At 37.7% G+C, this 20,122-nt stretch overlaps 1 protein-coding gene and 1 long non-coding RNA gene across 3 annotated transcripts in view; one reads left to right on the top strand and one right to left on the bottom strand.

Moving 5' to 3' along the window:
* LOC145546186 (uncharacterized) overlaps positions 1-20,122 on the bottom strand; it is a 238,619-nt gene that overhangs the window by 203,123 nt on the left and 15,374 nt on the right. The gene's annotated exons all lie outside the window — the stretch shown is intronic.
* Positions 1-20,122, top strand: part of LOC145546180 (solute carrier organic anion transporter family member 1B3-like) — a 70,417-nt gene that overhangs the window by 36,443 nt on the left and 13,852 nt on the right. For both annotated transcript variants that reach the window (XR_014082623.1, XM_081592263.1), the window contains exons 7-9: positions 2,569-2,814; positions 5,799-5,963; positions 8,473-8,668. Coding sequence is in view for 1 of the 2 variants with exons in the window: in XM_081592263.1 (XP_081448389.1) it covers positions 2,569-2,814; positions 5,799-5,963; positions 8,473-8,668 (607 nt within the window). In the remaining variant the exon portion in view is untranslated. The remainder of the gene's footprint in view (positions 1-2,568; positions 2,815-5,798; positions 5,964-8,472; positions 8,669-20,122) is intronic.

The following is a 20,122-nucleotide window of genomic DNA, read 5'->3' as shown; positions in this document are numbered from 1 at the left end:
GCCTCCTCAGACAACCATTTTGCTTTTTTGCATTTCTTTTCCATAGAGATGGTCTTGATCCCTGTCTGCTGTACAATGTCACGAACCTCTGTCCATAGTTCATCAGGCACTCTGTCTATCAGATCTAGTCCTTTAAATCTATTTGTCACTTCTACTGTATACTCATAAGGGATTTGATCTAGGTCATACCTGAATGAACTAGTGGTTTTCCCTACTTTCTTCAATTTAAGTCTGAATTTGGCAATAAGCAGTTCATGATCTGAGCCACAGTCTGCTCCCGGTCTTATTTTTGCTGACTGTATAGAGCTTCTCCATTAGAACTCAACAATATAGTGTCTGTATTGACATATAATAAGTAATTAGCATTTGGAAATAAGCAAATCAGATTTTCAAATCAGATTTGCACCAGGGCTACATAGAGTAGACTTCACAGCAGTCCAATGATAACCACAATCTTGCAACTATTTTAATATAAAACTAAAATGTGGACCTGATGGAATATGTTATGTCTTCTATTTTGGATGTGTGAATCATAACCTATGTTCCTATTCATTCACTTCCAGGTTCATCATTGTTTTTGCCACCAGTAACTTAGAAATAAATGGTTATTAAAGTCTTTGAAATGATAGTTTTATAACCTCTTTTCTATAGTCAGAAATTACTACTCATAATGTTTTAGATACATGGTAATCCCATTTCTACCACTGAATGTCAAGACTTAATTACATCTTCTCTTAGCCAGTCATGGGTGTGATGTAAACATATTATGAAGTACACATTGGCAAGCTCCAACGCCAAAGGAGCCAATGAGATAACAAATGAATAAAGAGTGTTATGTATGATGGTTAAACTTGTAAGAACTGGTGGTGGTGAACTACCCTCTGAACACACTTGAAAATGAATTTATTACTCAGGCTCAACCTATTCTTTTCATGCAGAAAGCAGGATCCAGCATTGACAAAATCTACTGACTGGTTTTCAAGAAAATCTAGAAATCCAGACTTCCATGTAGAATCTTCCAATTTTTATGATAGTGTGTGAGTAAAGGAGAACACTTCAGAAGGCTGTGTCTAGACAGGTTATGATCTCTAGTTCTTATGTGTAGACCAGGGATAGAGCACAAAAAAATGTTACCATAATGACATTTCTGACAGGTGATGAATAAGTACTTGGCATATAGATGGAGTCTCTGATTTTACCAATCATTTCTAAAGTCTACTAGAGTTGCTGATTATGAAATAATATGAACATGCAAATCAATTTTAAAATCAGATGTGTGCATAGCTTAAAACCACTTCAATAAATAGAATGAATAATTTATTTCTCTATATCAATTCAATGTTTCTCATGTTAAAGAGTTTTTTTTTATAGATCAAAGAGTAGCAACACTATTCTTGTGCTTCAAATTTCAGTGGTGTGTTTGTGTGTGTGGTACTTCCTTATTAGAATGTTTACTTTATACTCACTGAAACAGTTCAGCTAGATATAGCGCATCGGCTTCCCTGGTGCTCAGAAGGTAAAGAATCTGACTGCAATGCGAGAGACCTGGGTTTGATTCTTGGGTCAGGAAGATCCCCTGGAGAAGGCAACCTACTCCGGTATTGTTGCCTGAAAAATTCCATGGACAGAGCAGCCTGGCAGGCTACAGTCCATGGGATCACAAAGAGTCAGACACAACTGAGTGACTAACACACATACAAATATAGCACATACATATCACTCACACAGCTTTAAGGGAAAATATTATTGAAATAAAATGGTTAAATTTTCCCTAAAATTTTGAGTTCAGATTTTGAACTCAGAGTTTCAGTATGTATATATCTTCACCATTATCATCCTTTGTGCTGTCAAAGAGTTGGAAATGCAGGTTCTAGGTGGGGGGGGAACCTTATTATTAGCTCTGGGAATTTCTTGCAGACTGCTATAAGTTTCATTGCTGGTGATTTCTTGACCTCAGAAGTTGGTGCCAATATAAGTTTTCAGACAGTGAGGATTCATGCCTTCCATATTGCCATCGTTGTGATGCTCAGTCACATCCAACTCTGTGATCCTGTAGACTTCAGCCCGCCAAGTTCCTGTGTCCATGAAATCTTCTAGGTAGGAATACTGGAGTGGGTGGCCATTTTCTACTCCAGGAATCTTCCCAACCCAGGGATGGAATCTGCCATCTCTTGTGTCTCCTGCACTGGCAGTTGGATTCTTTACCACTGAGCCACCAGGGAATTCCAAAGTTGGCCATTAAATAGTTTGCATGCTTTAATTCTTCCATAAGGGCAGCTGTTCAGTCATGTCAATACAAAAGCCACCAAGTTCACACAGGCTCCATCAATGACAACAGTGTCGTGACTGATTCCTAGACAAGAGCAATTGTAAGATGTCATTAAATGTTAGACTTACCCTTATTTCAAAAATGAAAATGTGTGAAAAAAAGAAAACATTGTCTCAGAATGGATGAAACATAATTTACTTTCTTCATCTACGAAGGACAGAAATTATTACCCTTATTTCCCAGAAATTCTTGCACTTCAAAATGAGTTTTGACTGGCTTCTTCTAATTCTTTATTCTAGGCACTATCAGGATAACTCCTGAGGACTCTCGTTGGGTTGGTGCTTGGTGGCTTGGTTTCCTTGCAGCTGGACTGATGTCCATTATTTCTTCTATACCATTCTTTTTCTTGCCCAAAACTTTGGACAAACCAAATAGAGAAAAAAAAGCTTCAGCATCCTCAACATCTCTGCCTATGCAAAATGAAGAAAAGAGTCAAATGGTTCGTTTGACCAAGACTGGGCAAAATGTTACTGACACGGTAACTAGTAAGTATTTCACATTTATAGTCAGTTTGGAGTTGTTAATCCCAGTGAAAGAGAGAGGTGAATATTCCAAAATAACGTCATACTCAAATCACCTGAAGTGAGTGTTCTGTACTAAATTTGGCTGGATTATTCTTCTAAGATTCCTACTAAATGTCATAATATTTTCTGAACACATATCAGCTCTGTAGAGAAGAGGATTTAGGCTGTGGTCTTTGGCAGGGAGAAACCAGTTAAAGGTTTAAAAACTATCTGTTATTAGTAAACCAAAGAGTATATATTCATTTCCAAATTATACAGTACAAATTATGAGTTAAAAGACTCTCTCTCTTTTTCTTTCTTGCTTTCTCTCTCGCTTCCTTCCTTCCTTTCTCTCGCTTTTCCTTCTTTCCCTTCTTTATTTCCCTCTCTTCCTTCCTTTCTTTCACTTCACAAATGGTACCAGGAATCATATTATGCCCTGATAACAGAATATTGCCTCTGTTTTTCAAGTATTTACAAAACAGTGAGGTTGTAACAAGAACAATATAGACAACAGCCGTACAGTGCCTATATAAGGAATTTTGAGTGCCTATAAATTGGGTAACTTAAGTATACTTAGGTGGCGACTTGCAGTATGCAAAAGGAAATCAGATTAAGTTTCTTTCTAGATAATTAGAGTAAGATTGTCTTGGTACTTATATAGAAAAAATTGCTTACCTAAATATTCAAAAATGAAGTAGAAACAAGAGTAGTAGTAAAGAGTGTTGGAGTCAGTCATATGAATAAGAATCCTCCATAGTAGAGGATAGTGACTTTCCTTTCCAACATAAGCCGCCAAAGACTAGTAGAGAACAATTTAGGAGCACTAATCTGTGATTGATCCAGCAGCAGTCAGAGCAAGATGGTTGAAACAATGAGATGTTAACAGTGCAGTTTTCAGATCACGCAGCAATGGTGGAGCACTAAGAGCCAAAACAGAGCAACACCTGAACCCTTGGCAACCTTTCAAGTTAAAGCTGAAGTGACATTAGAGATTGTTAGTATAGCCCAAGTTCTCCCTCTCATCAGTTCTTCCACCTACTCCTTTTATTGTTACTTTCTCCTCTCCATCGCTCTAATCTGAAAGCAGTGGTGTTACTTGTATGGGCTCATGAGAGAAGGTTTAATTTTTCGACCACATTGGTAACTTGCAATTGGCCAAATGGGAGCAGTTACCACCACTTATTACCAAAATTCGGAAATACTCAAATCAGGTATTGTGCTCCCAAGAATCAGCTGTTAAACATTTATCAGCACATCACTGAGGAGGTTTTTGAAATTAATATGCACACTAAAAATAGCATCCCATTGAATTTTCATCCAATTTATGCTATTTTCATACTGCAGCAAGTTAAATCCATTAAAAGTAGTTGATTATTTTAACCTGTAAAGAACATGGTTGACTGTAAGCCCAGAAAGGAGAGGATAATGAAAATACAAAATTAGAACAATTGTTAATATCATCTATATTATCAGCTGTGTTTGCAAGATAGTGACCAATATAAGATAGCAAACAGGTCCTTCATAAGTGCTACTAGGAACAGGTGAAATAACTAAGAAGTTTTAGTCAGAAAAATTATATATCTAATTTGAACAGAAATAAGACTAATTGATTAGAAAGAAATAAATCTTTCAGTTCATTAAAGAAACAATTTGTAAACATGGAGAATCGACCAAAAATGGAGCAATTTCTTTCTGAAATAATCAGCTTAATGTCACTTGAGTTGTTTATTGATCCAGTTATTGAGGTTACATAATGGATCATGATTATGTAGAAGTACAAATAATGTCCAAGTTCTCAGTCACCTCAAAAATTCAGTGATTTGATGAACCTATATGTCTTATTTCTTTTGATCAAATATCACAACTCACACAGAATGCCTCACAAGTCAATGGTTCTTCCTGGTTGGGGAGTCCCATGGAGCAAGGTTTAGCATTTTGACCTAATAGTTTTAAATATTATTTGTTCCTGCTATACATTTCCATACATCTTCTTCTTTCCTCTTCTATGTCCTTTGCCCTTATCTTTTTTCTTATTATTATAAGCAGATGAAGCTATTTCTTAATTACCATTGGATAGAAGTTTTGATTCTGACCATGTTTGATGGAAACCTTTAGAGTTCTACAGCACAAGATCTTTCAAAGTCCATACCATTCATCTCTCAAGAACGATATCTGGTTCAGTCTTGCTAGACTTTGATACTTCCCACTGTTTTTCTAAGTAGTTCTTTCCACTTTAACTCCCATTGCAGCTGGTTAACCTGGTGATCATAGACTGAAATCACATAATTCTTGCTAGGTACAGAAATTATGGATTTGTTATACTCCTGTCTGTAGGCATAGGTTTTTGCCTACTGTTTTCATAATGTCATTTGAGACACAATATCTCTTTAATAAAGGTAATTGTTAATACTGCCAGAATTATTGAGGCAGTATTTTATGGTAGAAACTATATACCATAAAAAAAGAGTTTTGAGTCCTGGTACTAAATTAACCTTTATGATTTTTGAACCTTAGTATTCTATTTTTGTAAGCTTTGGGTTCATACTATTTTTAGGGTAAATTTCTACTTAATAATTATATTATTAATATAATCATTATACTATTAAATGCTAATAAATAAGAGACATTTCATTAGCTTTTGTTCCTTCAGTGCCTAGCATATTACCTGGTACCCAATCAAAACCCAAACATTTGTTATGTATGCTTGATCCCACTTGGGAATAAAATGAACAAAATAAATAGTTCATTTTATTCAGTTTATTCATAAAAATATGAATGTACATATGGAAAGAATGGAAGTAATATATTTTAAGAAAACTGCTGACGGTAGAATTGCAGAGTACTCTGACTTTCTGTGCTATATATTTATGGAATTTTAAGTCATATAAATTATATTTACCAGATTAAGATATTAATGTACTTTTAAGCTGCATTATATTTTCTTTCTTTTGATGTTTTTATAGGTTTTCTCCAGTCCTTGAAAAGCATCCTTACCAATCCCTTGTATGTTTTAACATTATTTTTGACACTGCTACAAGTCAGCAGCCATATTGGTTCTGTTACTTACGTGTTCAAATACGTAGAGCAGCAGTATGGCAAATCAGCATCTGATACAAGCATTATGCTTGGTAAGACCCATTGTTTATGTTTGCTTTATAAACGACAAACTACCGGGTAAATGAGTTCCAAGTGATATTTTGTTGTGAAGGTAATTTCCTGTTTCATTAAACATAGTTTTCTTTTTTTCAAATTTTATCAGATCCATCCATCTTGTGATATAACCATTGTTCTGCCTTTGGAGTTGCATCTCATGTTATTTTTTATAATATTATTCCTTTATTTATTGGCTGTGCTGGGTCATTGTTGCAAGGACTTTCTCTAGTTGTGGTGAGCAGGGGCTACTCTTCACTGCAGTGTGTAGGCTTCTCATTGTGGTGACTTCTCTTGTGGTGGAGCACAGGCTCTGTGGAGTACAGGCTTCAAGAGTTGCAACACACAGGCTCAGTAGCTGTAGTTCCTGGGCTCTAGAGCACAGGCTCAATAGTTGTGGGGCAGGGGCCTTGTTGTTCCATGGCATGTGGAATTTTCCTGGCCCAGGGATTGAGCCCCTATCTCCTGCATTGGCAGGTGGATGCTTTACCACTGAGCCACTAGCGAAGCCCTCAAGTAATTTTGGAGGAGATGAATTCCTTAAGGAAAAGCGGCATGTGAATGTGAATATACATGTAGCTATGATATCTGTATAACTGGATCTTACAATCTAGTGCTGAGATCGTGAGGCAAATCCTTTCGTAATGTGGCTATTATACTCCCATCATTCATGAACTTTGAATTAGGACCCAAATACTTATAAAAAATAGGGCACTGTTGTTTCCAAAAGAAAAATCAATATAAATACATCATTGATATCTACATAATTCAAAACAAAAATATCATATTTTAGAGAGGTTTTTTGCGGGGTGGAGAGCTACAGTATCTATTTCCAATGACACATGAAGGCGTGTTTATGAAGGAAAGGTTTCCTTATATTATTCTTTCCCTACCCACAGTATAGTCTTCGCTGGTGGCTCAGCAGTAAAGAATCCACTTGCCAATGCAGGAGACACAGGTTCAATCCCTGGGTCAGGAAGATCCCCTGGAGAAGGAAATGGCAATCCACTCCTATATTCTTGCTTGGAAAATCCCAGAGGAGCTTGGTGAGCTACAGTTCATGGGGCTGTAAGAGTAGGACACAACTTAGCAACTAAAAGAGCAACACCCCCAATGTAAGATTCTGAAGAGCAGTAGAATACCCAGTATAGAGCCCAGCTCTTTGTAGAAACTTAATATTTGATAAGTTAAAGCTATATTTATCAAGAGGTATATAAACAAGTCATAAGTAAACAAGAAAATAATAATTGTGTATGATGTTCTTATTGAACTTCAGTTCAGTTCAGTTCAGTCACTCAGTCATGTCTGACTCTTTGTGACCCCATGAGCCGCAGCACGCCAGGCCTCCCTGTCCATCACCAGCTCCCAAAGTTTACCCAAACTTATGTTCATCGAATCAGTGATGCCGTCCAACCATCTCATCCTCTGTCGTCCACTTCTCCTCCTGCCCTCAATCTTTCCCAACATCAGGATCTTTTCCAATGAGTCAGCTCTTTGCATCAGCTGACCGAAGTATTGGAGTTTCAGCTTCAACATCAGTCCTTGCAATGAAAACCCAGGACTGATCTCCTTTAGGATGGACTAGTTGGATCTCCTTGCAGTCCAAGGGACTCTCAAGAGTCTTCTCCAACACCACAGTTCAAAAGCATCAATTCTTCGGTGCTCAGCTTTCTTGACAGTCCAACTCTCACATCCATACATGACCACTGGAAAAACCATAGCCTTGACTAGATGGACCTTTGTAGACAAAGTAATGTCTCTGCTTTTTAGTATGCTGTCTAGGTTGGTCATAACTTTCCTTCCAAGGAGTGTCTTTTAATTTCATGGCTGAAATCACCATCTGCAGTGATTTTGGAGAATTTAAAACTATAAATTTAACTCCTAATAAGATTCTCAGCCTAATTTTTTTGTTAAAAGAAACTTCATCTTTAACAAATCTTGCAGGACATGAAATGGAAGTTATAAGCGGAATCGATTATTCGTGACACCACATATAGGCCTGTTTATCACCACAGGGCATATGTGTGTTTAGACGAATAAGGAAGAGATACTAATTTAAGTGTTCAAATCTAAAGTAATGGGAAAATTTATAGTAAGTTTTTAAGGGTAGGAAATCCTCATTTTAAAGAAATATATAGGATTTAGGTGATAGGATAAAAGTCTCAGAGTCAGGAAGATGATACTTTGTTATAGTTTTCCAGGGAGAGAACAAAAAGTACCTTATAGAAACAATATGCTCAGATATACAAATATTCTCAGTCACTGACTTTTACTACTGGGAAGCTAAACCTTTAGCATTGGCAGGGAGAAATTATTTTTGTCTCTTCTACATGGTAGACTGTTCCTCTACCTCTATCCTAGTCAGTCTTCTATTTAAGAAGTAATAAGATTGGATTAATTTGGTTGATAGATAGCATTTCACACATAAAGACATTCGGGATAACCATATTTATATAATTACATAATTACATTTTTTTTCTCTTCTAGGATTCATAACCATACCATCTTTGGCAGCTGGGATGTTTACAGGAGGATTTATTGTTAAAAAGTTCAAATTTACCTTGATTGGAATTGCCAAATTTTCATTTTGTGCCCATTTGGTGTCCTTCCTATTTCATCTATCAAACTTTGCCCTAATCTGTGAAAATAAATCAGTCGCCGGACTAACCCTGACCTATGATGGGTTTGTATATATCAATATATCAATTGCACAATATGTAAGCTATTTAATTTAAGAGAATGTAAGAAAAGCAAGGCAGATACCAATTTTTACTAAACTTTAAGCTGAGAGGAATGTCAGTTTATAAATTCTTAAAACATTTCTTAAGATCTCAAAAGATTCACTTCTTAAGATCCTTTTTTTCCCTCCTTAAAAAAAAATTATAACTAACAAATCATTGTTAATCAACTGTACTCCAATATAAAATAAAATTCTTTAAAAAATAGATACATAAAAGAAAAGCTATATAGTCTGTAACTGTAATAGTTATTACTTATGGGGTGTTTACAATGAATGATAGGTACTTTTGTCACTATTTCATAGATAAGAAGAGCAGAACTTAGAGACACAGATTATATGATTCTGACTCAAATCTGAAGGCTTTGACTTCAAAACTCTTAGTCCTAACCACTACGGTCTTGGATGACTCATGAGAGAAACATAAATGACATTTTCCAAAAGTGACTGAACAATCTTTATCTGCAGTTAATTTTGATGTTTAACAATTATCTTTATAAGAAAACCCTTACATTGTGCTGAGTTCTCCTCCTCTGCAAACCTATTACGTTTTCTGGTATTATCTTTATTGGCACTAGAATTGATATTCTGTACATATAAGGCATATTAGGCCTAGAAAACTTCTACTTTTCATTATTATCACTCATTGTGCATATACCTAGTACTACAGTAAAAAGTGGAAGTGTTAGTTGTGTCCAACTCTTTGTGACCCCATGAACTCTATCCCACCAGGCTCCTCTGTCCATGGAATTTTCCAGGCAAGAATACTGGAGTGGATTGCCATTCCATTCTCCAAGGGATCTTCCCAACCCAGGGATCAAACCTGGGTCTCCCGATTTGAAGGTAGATTCTTTACCATCTGAGCCACCAGGACTATGTCTCTATCCCAAATCAAGGGCAAGCTTCCTGTGCAGCTTTTTTTGTTTTTTTGTTCATTGTGGTAAACATCACATAGTGTAAAACACACTATTTTAACCATATTTAGCTGTACAGTTCAGTGCCTACTAAGTACATTCATATTGCTGTACAAATCTCACCAAAATCCATCTCCTGAATTTTTAACTTTCCTGAACTGAAACACTGTCCCCATTAAACACTAATTCCCCATTGCCTCTCTCCATGCCCTCCACCCCAAACTTCTGGCCCCTACCAAGGTACTTTCTGATTCTATGAAGATTTGTTGTCATCTCCTGAATATAACCAACAATTTTGGTTTAGGAAAGATCACATAAAGTAACAAGCAAATATCCCTGGATCATAGTTTAGTAACCATGGTTCTTAGCGCTGCTTATTGCTGGCTTTGAGCTTTTAAACTTTGGATCTTATAAGGTGTCCATTTGAACCTGTTGAATCTTCCCACATTGACTTAACATCATCTTATTCTTGGAGGCTCACCAACTTAATCTTGAATTATCTCCCCACTCTGTCCTCATCCTCTTTGTTGTTGAATATTCTTATCAACTATCACTCTGGTAAATCCAAATACAGAGTACCTAGAACATTGAACTTTAGGGGGAAAAGAACCCTGGAGATTACACAACCCAACCCTCTTATATCCTCTTCCTTTTCTAGTTGAGACCTGGAGAAACTTTGACTTGTTTGAAACCAATCAGTGACTCCAGAATGATGCTACTTAACATGTCACAAGTATATAGGTTTTAACCTAAAGTCAATTCCCTGAATACAGTACAGTAACAGTGCTATCTAGTCAAAGAAGACAGCTAGACTTCTATGTGACTTTTAATTCAGTAAAATTGCACTAAATGCCTCCTTAAAGGTCAAGAAGATTTACAGGATGTATCAGTGCCCTCATGAAACTCATCGTCTAGTGATGACTATTAACAGAATGTATATATGCAGCATTTATGAAATGCTAGTCACTGGGGTAAATTTTTTTTTATATAAATTTATTTATTTTAGTTGGGGGCTAATTACTTTACAATATTGTAATAGTTTTTGCCATACATTGACATGAATCATCCATGGGTTTACATGTGTTCCCCCTCCTGGAGCCCCCACCCACCTCCCTCCCCATCCCATCCCTCTGGGTCATCCCATTGCCCCTGCCCTGAGCATTTGTCTCATGCATCGAACATGGAATGGTGTTCTGTTTCACATATGATAATATACATGTTTCAATGCTATTCTCCCAGAACGTCCCACCCTCACCTTATCCCTCAGAGTCCATAAGATTGTTCTACGCATCTGTGTCTCTTATTCTGTCTCGCATATAGGGTTATCGTTACCATCTTTCAAATTCCATATATATGCATTAGTATACTGTATTGGTGTTTTTCTTTCTGGCTTACTTCACTCTGTATAATGGGCTCCAGTTTCATCCATCTCAGTAGAACCGATTCAAATGTATTTTTTTAATGGCTGAGTAATATTCCATTGTATATATGTACCACAGCTTCCTTATCCATTCGTCTGCTGATGGACATCTAGGTTGCTTCCATGTCCTGGCTATTGTAAACAGTGCTGCGATGAACATTGGGGTACACGCGTCTCTTTCAATTCTGGTTTCCTCGGTGTGTATGCCCAGCAGTGGGATTGCTGGGTCATATGGCAGTTCTATTCCCAGTTTTTTAAGGAATCTCCACACTGTTCTCCATAGTGGCTGTACTAGTTTGCATTCCCACCAACAGTGTAAGAGGGTTCCCTTTTCTCCACACCCTCTCCAGCATTTATTGCTTGTAGACTTTTGGATAGCAGCCATTCTGACTGGTGTGAAATGATACCTCATTGTGGTTTTGATTTGCATTTCTCTAATAATGAGTGATGTTGAGCATCTTTTCATGTGTTTGTTAGCCATCTATATGTCTTCTTTGGAGAAATGTCTGTTTAGTTCTTTGGCCCATTTCTTGATTGGGTCGTTTATTTTTCTGGAATTCAGCTGCAGAAGTTGCTTGTGTATTTTTGAGATTAATTGTTTGTCTGTTGCTTCGTTTGCTATTATTTTCTTCCATTCTGAAGGCTGTCTTTTCACCTTGCTTATAGTTTCCTTTGTTGTGCAAAAGCTTTTAATTTTAATTAGGTCCCATTTGTTTATATTTGCTTTTATTTCCAATATTCTGGGAGGTGGGTCATGGAGGATCCTGCTGTGATTTATGTCCGAGAGTGTTTTGCCTATGTTTTCCTCTAGGAGTTTTATAGTTTCTGGTCTTACGTTTAGATCTTTAATCCATTTTGAGTTTATTTTTGTGTATGGTGTTAGGAAGTGTTCTAGTTTCATTCTTTTACAAGTGGTTGACCAGTTTTCCCAGCACCACTTGTTAAAGAGATTGTCTTTTCTCCATTGTATATTCTTGCCTCCTTTGTCTAAGATAAGGTGTCCATAGGTGCGTGGGTTTATCTCTGGGCTTTCTATTTTGTTCCATTGATCTATATTTCTATCTTTGTGCCAGTACCATACTGTCTTGATGACTGTGGCTTTGTAGTAGAGCCTGAAGTCAGGCAGGTTGATTCCTCCAGTTCCATTCTTCTTCCTCAAGATTGCTTTGGCTATTCGAGGTTTCTTATATTTCCATACAAATTGTGAGATGATTTGTTCTAGTTCTGTGAAAAATACCATTGGTAGCTTGATAGGGATTGCACTGAATCTATAGATTGCTTTTGGTAGTATACTCATTTTCACTATATTAATTCTTCCAATCCATGAACACGGTATATTTCTCCATCTGTTTGTGTCCTCTTTGATTTCTTTCATCAGTGTTTTATAGTTTTCTATATATAAGTCTTTTGTTTCTTTAGGTAGATATATTCCTAAGTATTTTATTCTTTTTGTTGCAATGGTGAATGGTATTGTTTCCTTAATTTCTCTTTCTGTTTTCTCATTATTGGAGTATAGGAATGCAAGGGATTTCTGTGTGTTAATTTTATATCCTGCAACTTTACTATACTCATTGATTAACTCTAGTAATTTTCTAGTAGAGTCTTTAGGGTTTTCTATGTAGAGGATCATGTCATCTGCAAACAGTGAGAGTTTTACTTCTTCTTTTCCTATCTGTATTCCTTTTATTTCTTTTTCCGCTCTGATTGCTGTGGCCAAAACTATGTTGAATAGTAGTGGTGAAAGTGGGCATCCTTGCCTTCTTCTTGACTTTAGGGGAAATGCTTTCAATTTTTCACCATTGAGGATAATGTTTGCTGTGGGTTTGTCAAATATAGCTTTTATTATGTTGAGGTATGTTCCTTCTATTCCTGCTTTCTGGAGGGTTTTTATCATAAATGGATGCTGAATTTTGTCAAAGGCTTTTTCTGCATCTATTGAGATAACCATATGGTTTTTATCTTTCAATTTGTTAATGTGGTGTATTACATTGATTGATTTGCGGATGTTAAAAAAAATCTTGCATTCCTGGGATAAAGCCCACTTGGTCATGATGTATGATCTTTTTAATATGATGTTGGATTCTGTTTGCTAGAATTTTATTAAGGATTTTTGCATCTATGTTCATCGGTGATATTGGCCTGTAGTTTTCTTTTTTTGTGACATCTTTGTCTGGTTTTGGAATTAGGGTGATGGTGGCCTCATAGAATGAGTTTGGAAGTTTACCACCTTCTGCAATTTTCTGGAAGAGTTTGAGTAGGATAGGTGTTAGCTCTTCTCTAAATTTTTGGTAGAATTCTGCTGTGAAGCCATCTGGTCCTGGGCTTTTGTTTGCTGGAAGATTTCTGATTACAGTTTCGATTTCCGTGCTTGTGATGGGTCTGTTAAGATCTTCTATTTCTTCCTGGTTCAGTTTTGGAAAGTTATACTTTTCTAAGAATTTGTCCATTTCTTCCAAGTTGTCCGTTTTATTGGCATATAGCTGTTGGTAGTAGTCTCTTATGATCCTTTGTATTTCTGTGGAGTCTGTTGTGATCTCTCCATTTTCATTTCTAATTTTGTTGATCTGATTCTTCTCCCTTTGTTTCTTGATGAGTCTGGCTAATGGCTTGTCAATTTTGTTTATCTTCTCGAAAAACCAGCTTTTAGTTTTGTTGATTTTTGCTATGGTCTCTTTTGTTTCTTTAGCATTTATTTCTGCCCTAATTTTTAAGATTTCTTTCCTTCTACTGACCCTGGGGTTCTTCATTTCTTCCTTCTCTAGTTGCTTTAGGTGTAGAGTTAGTTGATTTATTTGATTTTTTTCTTGTTTCTTGAGGTACGCCTGTATTGCTATGAACCTTCCCCTTAGCATTGCTTTTACAGTGTCCCATAGGTTTTCGGTTGTCATGTTTTCATTTTCATTTGTTTCTATGCATAATTTGATTTCTTTTTTGATTTCTTCTGTGATTTGTTGGTTATTCAGAAGCGTGTTGTTTAGCCTCCATATGTTGGAATTTTTAATAGTTTTTTTCCTGTAATTGAGGTCTAATCTTACTGCATTGTGGTCAGAGAAGATGGCTGGGATGATTTCATTTTTTTTGAATTTACCAAGGCTAGATTTATGGCCCAGGATGTGATCTATCCTGGAGAAAGTTCCGTGTGCACTTGAAAAAAAGGTAAAATTGATTGTTTTGGGGCGGAAAGTCCTGTAAATATCAATTAAATCTAATTTGTCTATTGTATCATTTAAAGTTTGTGTTTCCTTGTTAATTTGCTGTTTAGTTGATCTATCCATATGCGTGAGTGGAGTATTAAAGTCTCCCACTATTATTGTGTTATTGTTAATTTCCCCTTTCATACTTGTTAGTATTTGCCTTATATATTGTGGTGCTCCTATGTTGGGTGCATATATATTTATGATTGTTACGTCTTCTTCTTGGATTGATCCTTTGATCTTTATGTAGTGTCCTTCTTTGTCCCTTTTCACAGCCTTTATTTTAAAGTCTATTTTATCTGAAATGAGTATTGCGACTCCTGCTTTCTTTTGGTCTCCATTTGCATGAAATATGTTTTTCCATCCCTTCACTTTCAGCCTGTGTGTGTCCCTAGTTTTGACGTGGGTCTCTTGTAGACAGCATATATAGGGGTCTTGTTTTTGTATCCATTCAGCCAGCCTTTGTCTTTTGGTTGGGGCATTCAACCCATTTACATTTAAGGTGATTATTGATAAGTATGATCCCGTTGCCATTTACTTTGTTGTTTTGAGTTCGTGTTGAAACATCCTTTCTGTGTTTCCTGTTTAGAGAAGATCCTTTAGCATTTGTTGGAGAGCTGGTTTGGTGGTGCTGAATTCCCTCAGCTCTTGCTTGTCTGTAAAGCTTTTGAATTCTCCTTCATATCTGAATGAGATCCTTGCTGGGTACAGTAATCTGGGTTGTAGATTATTCTCTTTCATTACTTTAAGTATGTCCTGCCATTCCCTTCTAGCCTGAAGGGTTTCTATTGAAAGATCAGCTGTTATCCTTATGGGGATCCCCTTGGGTGTTATTTGTTGTTTTTCCCTTGCTGCTTTTAATATTTGTTCTTTGTGTTTGATCTTTGTTAATTTGATTAACATGTGTGTTGGGGTGTTTTGCCTTGGGTTTATCCTGTTTGGAACTCTCTGGGTTTCTTGGACTTCTGTGACTATTTCTTTCCTCATTTTAGGGAAATTTTCAACTATTATCTCCTCGAGTATTTTTTCATGGCCTTTCCTTTTATCTTCTTCTTCTGGGACTCCTATGATTCGAATGTTGGGGCGTTTCATATTGTCCCAGAGGTTCCTGAGGTTTTCCTCATTTCTTTTGATTCTTTTTTCTTTTTTCCTCTCTGCTTCATTTATTTCCATCATTCTATCTTCTACCTCACTTATCCTATCTTCTGCCTCCGTTATTCTACTATTGGTTCCCTCCAGAGTGTCTTTTATCTCCTTTATTTCATTATTCATTATATATTGACTCCTTTTTATTTCTTCGAAGTCCTTGATAAACATTTCTTGCATCTTCTCATTCCTTGTCTCCAGGCTATTTATCTGTTAACTCCATTTTGCTTTCAAGATTTTGGATCATTTTTATTATCATTATTCTAAATTCTTTTTCAGATAGATTCCCTATCTCCTCCTCTTTTGTTTGGTTTGGTGGGCATTTCTCATTTTCCTTTACTTGCTGAGTATTTCTCTGCCTTTTCATCTTGTTTAGATTGCTGTGTTAGGCGTGGCCTTTCTGTATTCTGGTAGTTTGAAGTTCCTCTTTATTGTGGAGGTTCCTCACTGTGGGTGGGGTTGGACAGGTGGCTTGTCAAGGCTTCCTGGTTGGGGGAGCTTGTGTCGGTGTTCTGGTGGGTGGAGCTGGATTTCTGCTCTCTAGAGTGCAATGGAGTGACCAGTATTAATTTTGAGATGTCTGTGGATTTGGTGTGCCTCTGGGCAGCCTGTATATTGATGCTCAAGGCTATGTTCCTGCGTTGCTGGAGAATTTGCGTGGTATGTCTTGCTCTGGAACTTATTGGCTCTTGGGTGGAGCTTGGTTTCAGTGTATATGTGGAGGCTATTGCATGGTCTCTTATTAATTAATGTTTCCCCTGGCTTTCAGTCTTATTCTTGCAGTAGCCTCAAGACTTCTCCATCCATACAGCATCAATAATAAAACTTTTAGGTTAATGGTGAAAATATTCTCCACAGTGAGGGATACCCAGAAAGGTTCACTGAGTTACATGGAGAGATGGGGGGGGGGGTTTGAGGTGACCAGGAGGGGAAGAGGGGAATTCAAATGTGGACAGAGCAGTCTAGCCAGTAAGCACTTCCCTCTGTGCTCTCCACAGTCTGGAACCCTCAGAGTGGTTCACAGAGATACATAGAGAGGGGGGAGGAAGGTAATAGAGGTGAGCATGAGCAGAAAGGGAGGAATCAAGAGGGGAGAGAGAGATCTGGGCAGTATCCTGTTCCTGAAGTGTTCTCCGGTACCCAGAACACCCTCAGAGATTCACAGAATTGGGTTGAGAAGAGAAGGCAGAGAGTGGGAGATAGAGGTTCCCTGGGGTAGAAGAAAGAACATTAATAGGGGGAGAGAGTAATCAGGCCAGTGATCACACTCCTGAGTAAAAATGGGTCCTAAAGATTGGGTTCTTAAATGTACAAAATTGATATCAAATATGTAAAACAAAGATTAAAAATCTAGAGTAGAGGTTAGACTCTTATAAAACTTACAATATAAAAAAAAAGCAAAAAAAGGAAACAGTGTAAAAAGAAAAAAAACAGTAAAACAGTAAAAAAAGAAAAACAGGAAAAAAACAGTAAAAAAAGAAAACACAAAAGGTATAAGATATATGTATGCAGTTTGCTTCAAAAATAGGGGTTGTTTTTTTTTTTGCAAGTTAATAGTGGGTTATGAAAATGAAAGTTAAAGGTGTAATAGAGGACTTGAAGAAAAAGGAAAGAAGAGAAAAAAAAATTTTTTTTAATTAATAATAGTAAAAAAATATATATCCCAGACTTTCTCTGGAGCTGTTGTGAGCAGTGTGGGGTCTGCTCAGTTTCAGATAGATCCTTGTTCCTGCTTATACTTTTCAAGATCTATAGGCCCCTTTCAATGCAGTCGGTATTAACTACAGGGATTTTAATCTGTTGGCCTGTCACTTCCAAGGCGCTTCCCTCTGTTTATTTGGCTTCTGTTTGGAGGTCTCTTCAGTATCTAATTTCCGCCCTGCAACAAAGGGGTGGAGGTGGTCTCTTTAGGTTCGCTTGTTCAGTCGTGCTGTGGGGAGAAAGGAACACTGCAAACCTGGCGTGTGTGTGGTGAGCTCGCAGTGTCTCGGCCGCACTGGGTTCGCCCCCGCTCACAGCGTGTGTGCTTTCCCCGTCTACCCTGCTCAGGCTTCAGGTTACTCGGCCAGGGAGTGGGCCCTGAGATGCGTGCACTTCCCAGGTCTAAGCCGCTCAGGTTCAGGCTCCCGGTTACTCCACAAAGGCGCAGACTCGGTTTCGCCCGCGGCTTGTGCCGTTCCCGGTCGGAGCTGCTCAGGCGGCCAGGAGTTTGGCGAACGCACTCTCCCCTGTTGGGGCGGTGCGGCTTATCACCTCCCTGGTCCCCGCCTCGGTTTACGGGCGCGCCCGGCTCCGGTGTGCTTTGTGTCGGTTCTGGGGAGCTGGTCTCTGGCTGTGACCCTCCCGGCGGCTGTCGACCCTCTGGGATCTCAGGCAGTCTTTGCTTAGAAACTGGGAGCCTGTTTGCAGTTTGGTAGGGGGTGCCCTCTCTGGGGCCGAGTTTGCCCCTTTCCGGCTCTGGCGGGCCCCGCCTGCCTGCTGTGTCCGGCGGGGGGATGGGGCGGTCCGCAGCCGGCTAGCTCTCCTCTGGTATCGCTCAGTCCTTTGTTCTGTGAGCGGGCTGGCAGTGCCTTAGATTTGGGCATTTCGCGGGATAGTTCTCTCTCTCTGGCTGTCCCACAGTTTAGGTTACTATCTCGCGTTAGCTCCCTCAGATTGCCCTCAGGGCACTCGGGCCCGGTCCTTACCCTAAGCAGTGCCGCCCGCTCCTCTCCGTTCAGCCCCCACTTGCTGGTGGCGGATGATGCGAGCGTCTGGGGTTCTTTGCTGGGAGTTGCTTTAGGCACGTAATCTGTGGGGTTTTTTTTTTTTTTTTTTCCCAGTTACTTTGCCCTCCGAGATAAGAAATCTTCCCCCACACCCGCCGGTGAGAGGGTTTCCTGGTGCTTGGAAATTTCTCCTCTTTTACGACTCCCTCCCCGGGACGGGTCTCCGTCCCTAACTCTTTTGTCTCTCTTTTTATCTTTTATAATTTCTCCTACCTCTTTTGAAGATAATGCGCTGTCTTTGTGAATGCCTTATGTCCTCTGCCAGCGTTCAGAAGTAGTTTTGTGAAGTTTGCTCAGCGTTCAGATGTTCTTTCGATAAATCTGTGGAGGAGAGAATGGTCTCCCCGTCCTATTCCTCCGCCATCTTAGCCCCGCCCCCTGGGGTAAATTTTTAAAGTATGACTTAGTGCAGAGGTTCTCAGAATGTGATCCGAGAACCTATAGCCTTTATCAGAGGGCCAACAAATTCTAAACTATTTTTATACTAACACAAGATAGTGTTTTCCTTTTTCATTTTCTCATGAATATCTAGTGATATTTTCTTTTTTTTTTAATCTTATATTGGAGTATACTTGATTAACAATGGTGTGTTAGTTTCAGGTGTACAGCAAAGTGATTCAGTTATACATATACATGTATTTAGTCTTTCCAAAATTCTTTTCCCATTTAGGATATTACAGCGTTCTGAACAGAGTTTCCGGTGCTTGTATAGTGATATTTTCTAAGGCTACAAAATATGTGATAATAATATCAGTCTAATGGCTAAGGATGTGTGCGCTTGTGCATTCTCGTGTATTAATTTTTTACTGCTGTTAATCCCTAGTAGTGTATATATATGTGAGATATATATATATATATATCACTAAATAGAACCCACTTGAAGAGAAAACCTTTAGGTTCCTCAATACTTTTCAAGAGTGAAAATGCTGCTGAGAACAGAAAGTTTGAGAACAGCTAAACTAATACTTTTCCAAAACAAATTTCTATGAGGATTTATGACTTACAAATGGCAAAGCTGATTTTAGAAAGTGAAGTCACACTGTTATGAGGTGGCAGACCTAATGGGAACATAAGAATGTCTAATTGCAATGTCTGAACTCAGTTATTAATCATTATACTAAATTATTCACCATCTGTTATATATCTCCAAGCAGAATCAGATATTAGATGCTTTTGAAAAATTATTGATTACAGAATTTCTGACTCTACCTCTTTCTTTCTTTGTGAAAATTATTTTCTCTTTCAAAGATAATTTATCAAGATTTTTACCAAAAACAAGAATTTTTTTTAAAAAATCTGTAGTCAGAAAATTAACTGTGCAAATAGCTTTTTTATAAATATAACCATAAGATTATATTTCATAAGCACAACTATGTTTTACAGTAAATTATTATAAAATTTGTTTCAGTTTTTTATGAAGCTTTTCTAGTCTCTCTCAATTGATTATATTGCTCTTGATTTTAAAAAATTGATCCTTAAGTATTCTCCTTTGTCCATGTTGAATTATTTTCTTCTGTATTTAAAGTATAGATTTTAAAATTCAAACTAGTTGAGTAATATTCACAGATTCATGGGACTTTATAGTGAGCTGGGAAGAACCTTAGCCTAATGCCATGACCCTACTGAACAGAATCATTTTCAGAAAAATGAAGTGATTTTTTTAAAGTAATTTTTAATAGCCTCGTAAAGACCTACCCTCTTTGGTCTCTTTTTTGTGTTTTACTTTTTCTATATAATAAATAATGTCTGGGTAGTGATAAAAGATGAAAAAGTTAATAAGCACCAAAAATAAACTTTGTCATTTTGGAAAAGCAAAAGCAAAATTTCTCTAATTTAAAGACAGCACTTTTCATTATTCCTCCTCTCCTCTTCCTCTCTCATCCTTTCCCTTTCCTTCTTTTTTTCTCCTCCTCATCTTTTTTTCTCCTTCCCCTTCTTCGTCTCTTCTTTCTCTGATA

This window comes from Giraffa tippelskirchi, chromosome 4 (assembly GCF_054371585.1).
Source record: "Giraffa tippelskirchi isolate mGirTip1 chromosome 4, T2T-mGirTip1v1.2.pri, whole genome shotgun sequence".
NCBI lineage: Eukaryota > Metazoa > Chordata > Mammalia > Artiodactyla > Giraffidae > Giraffa > Giraffa tippelskirchi.
The sequence above is the reverse complement of the archived record's forward strand: the minus strand, read 5'-3'. Positions and strand labels throughout refer to the sequence as shown.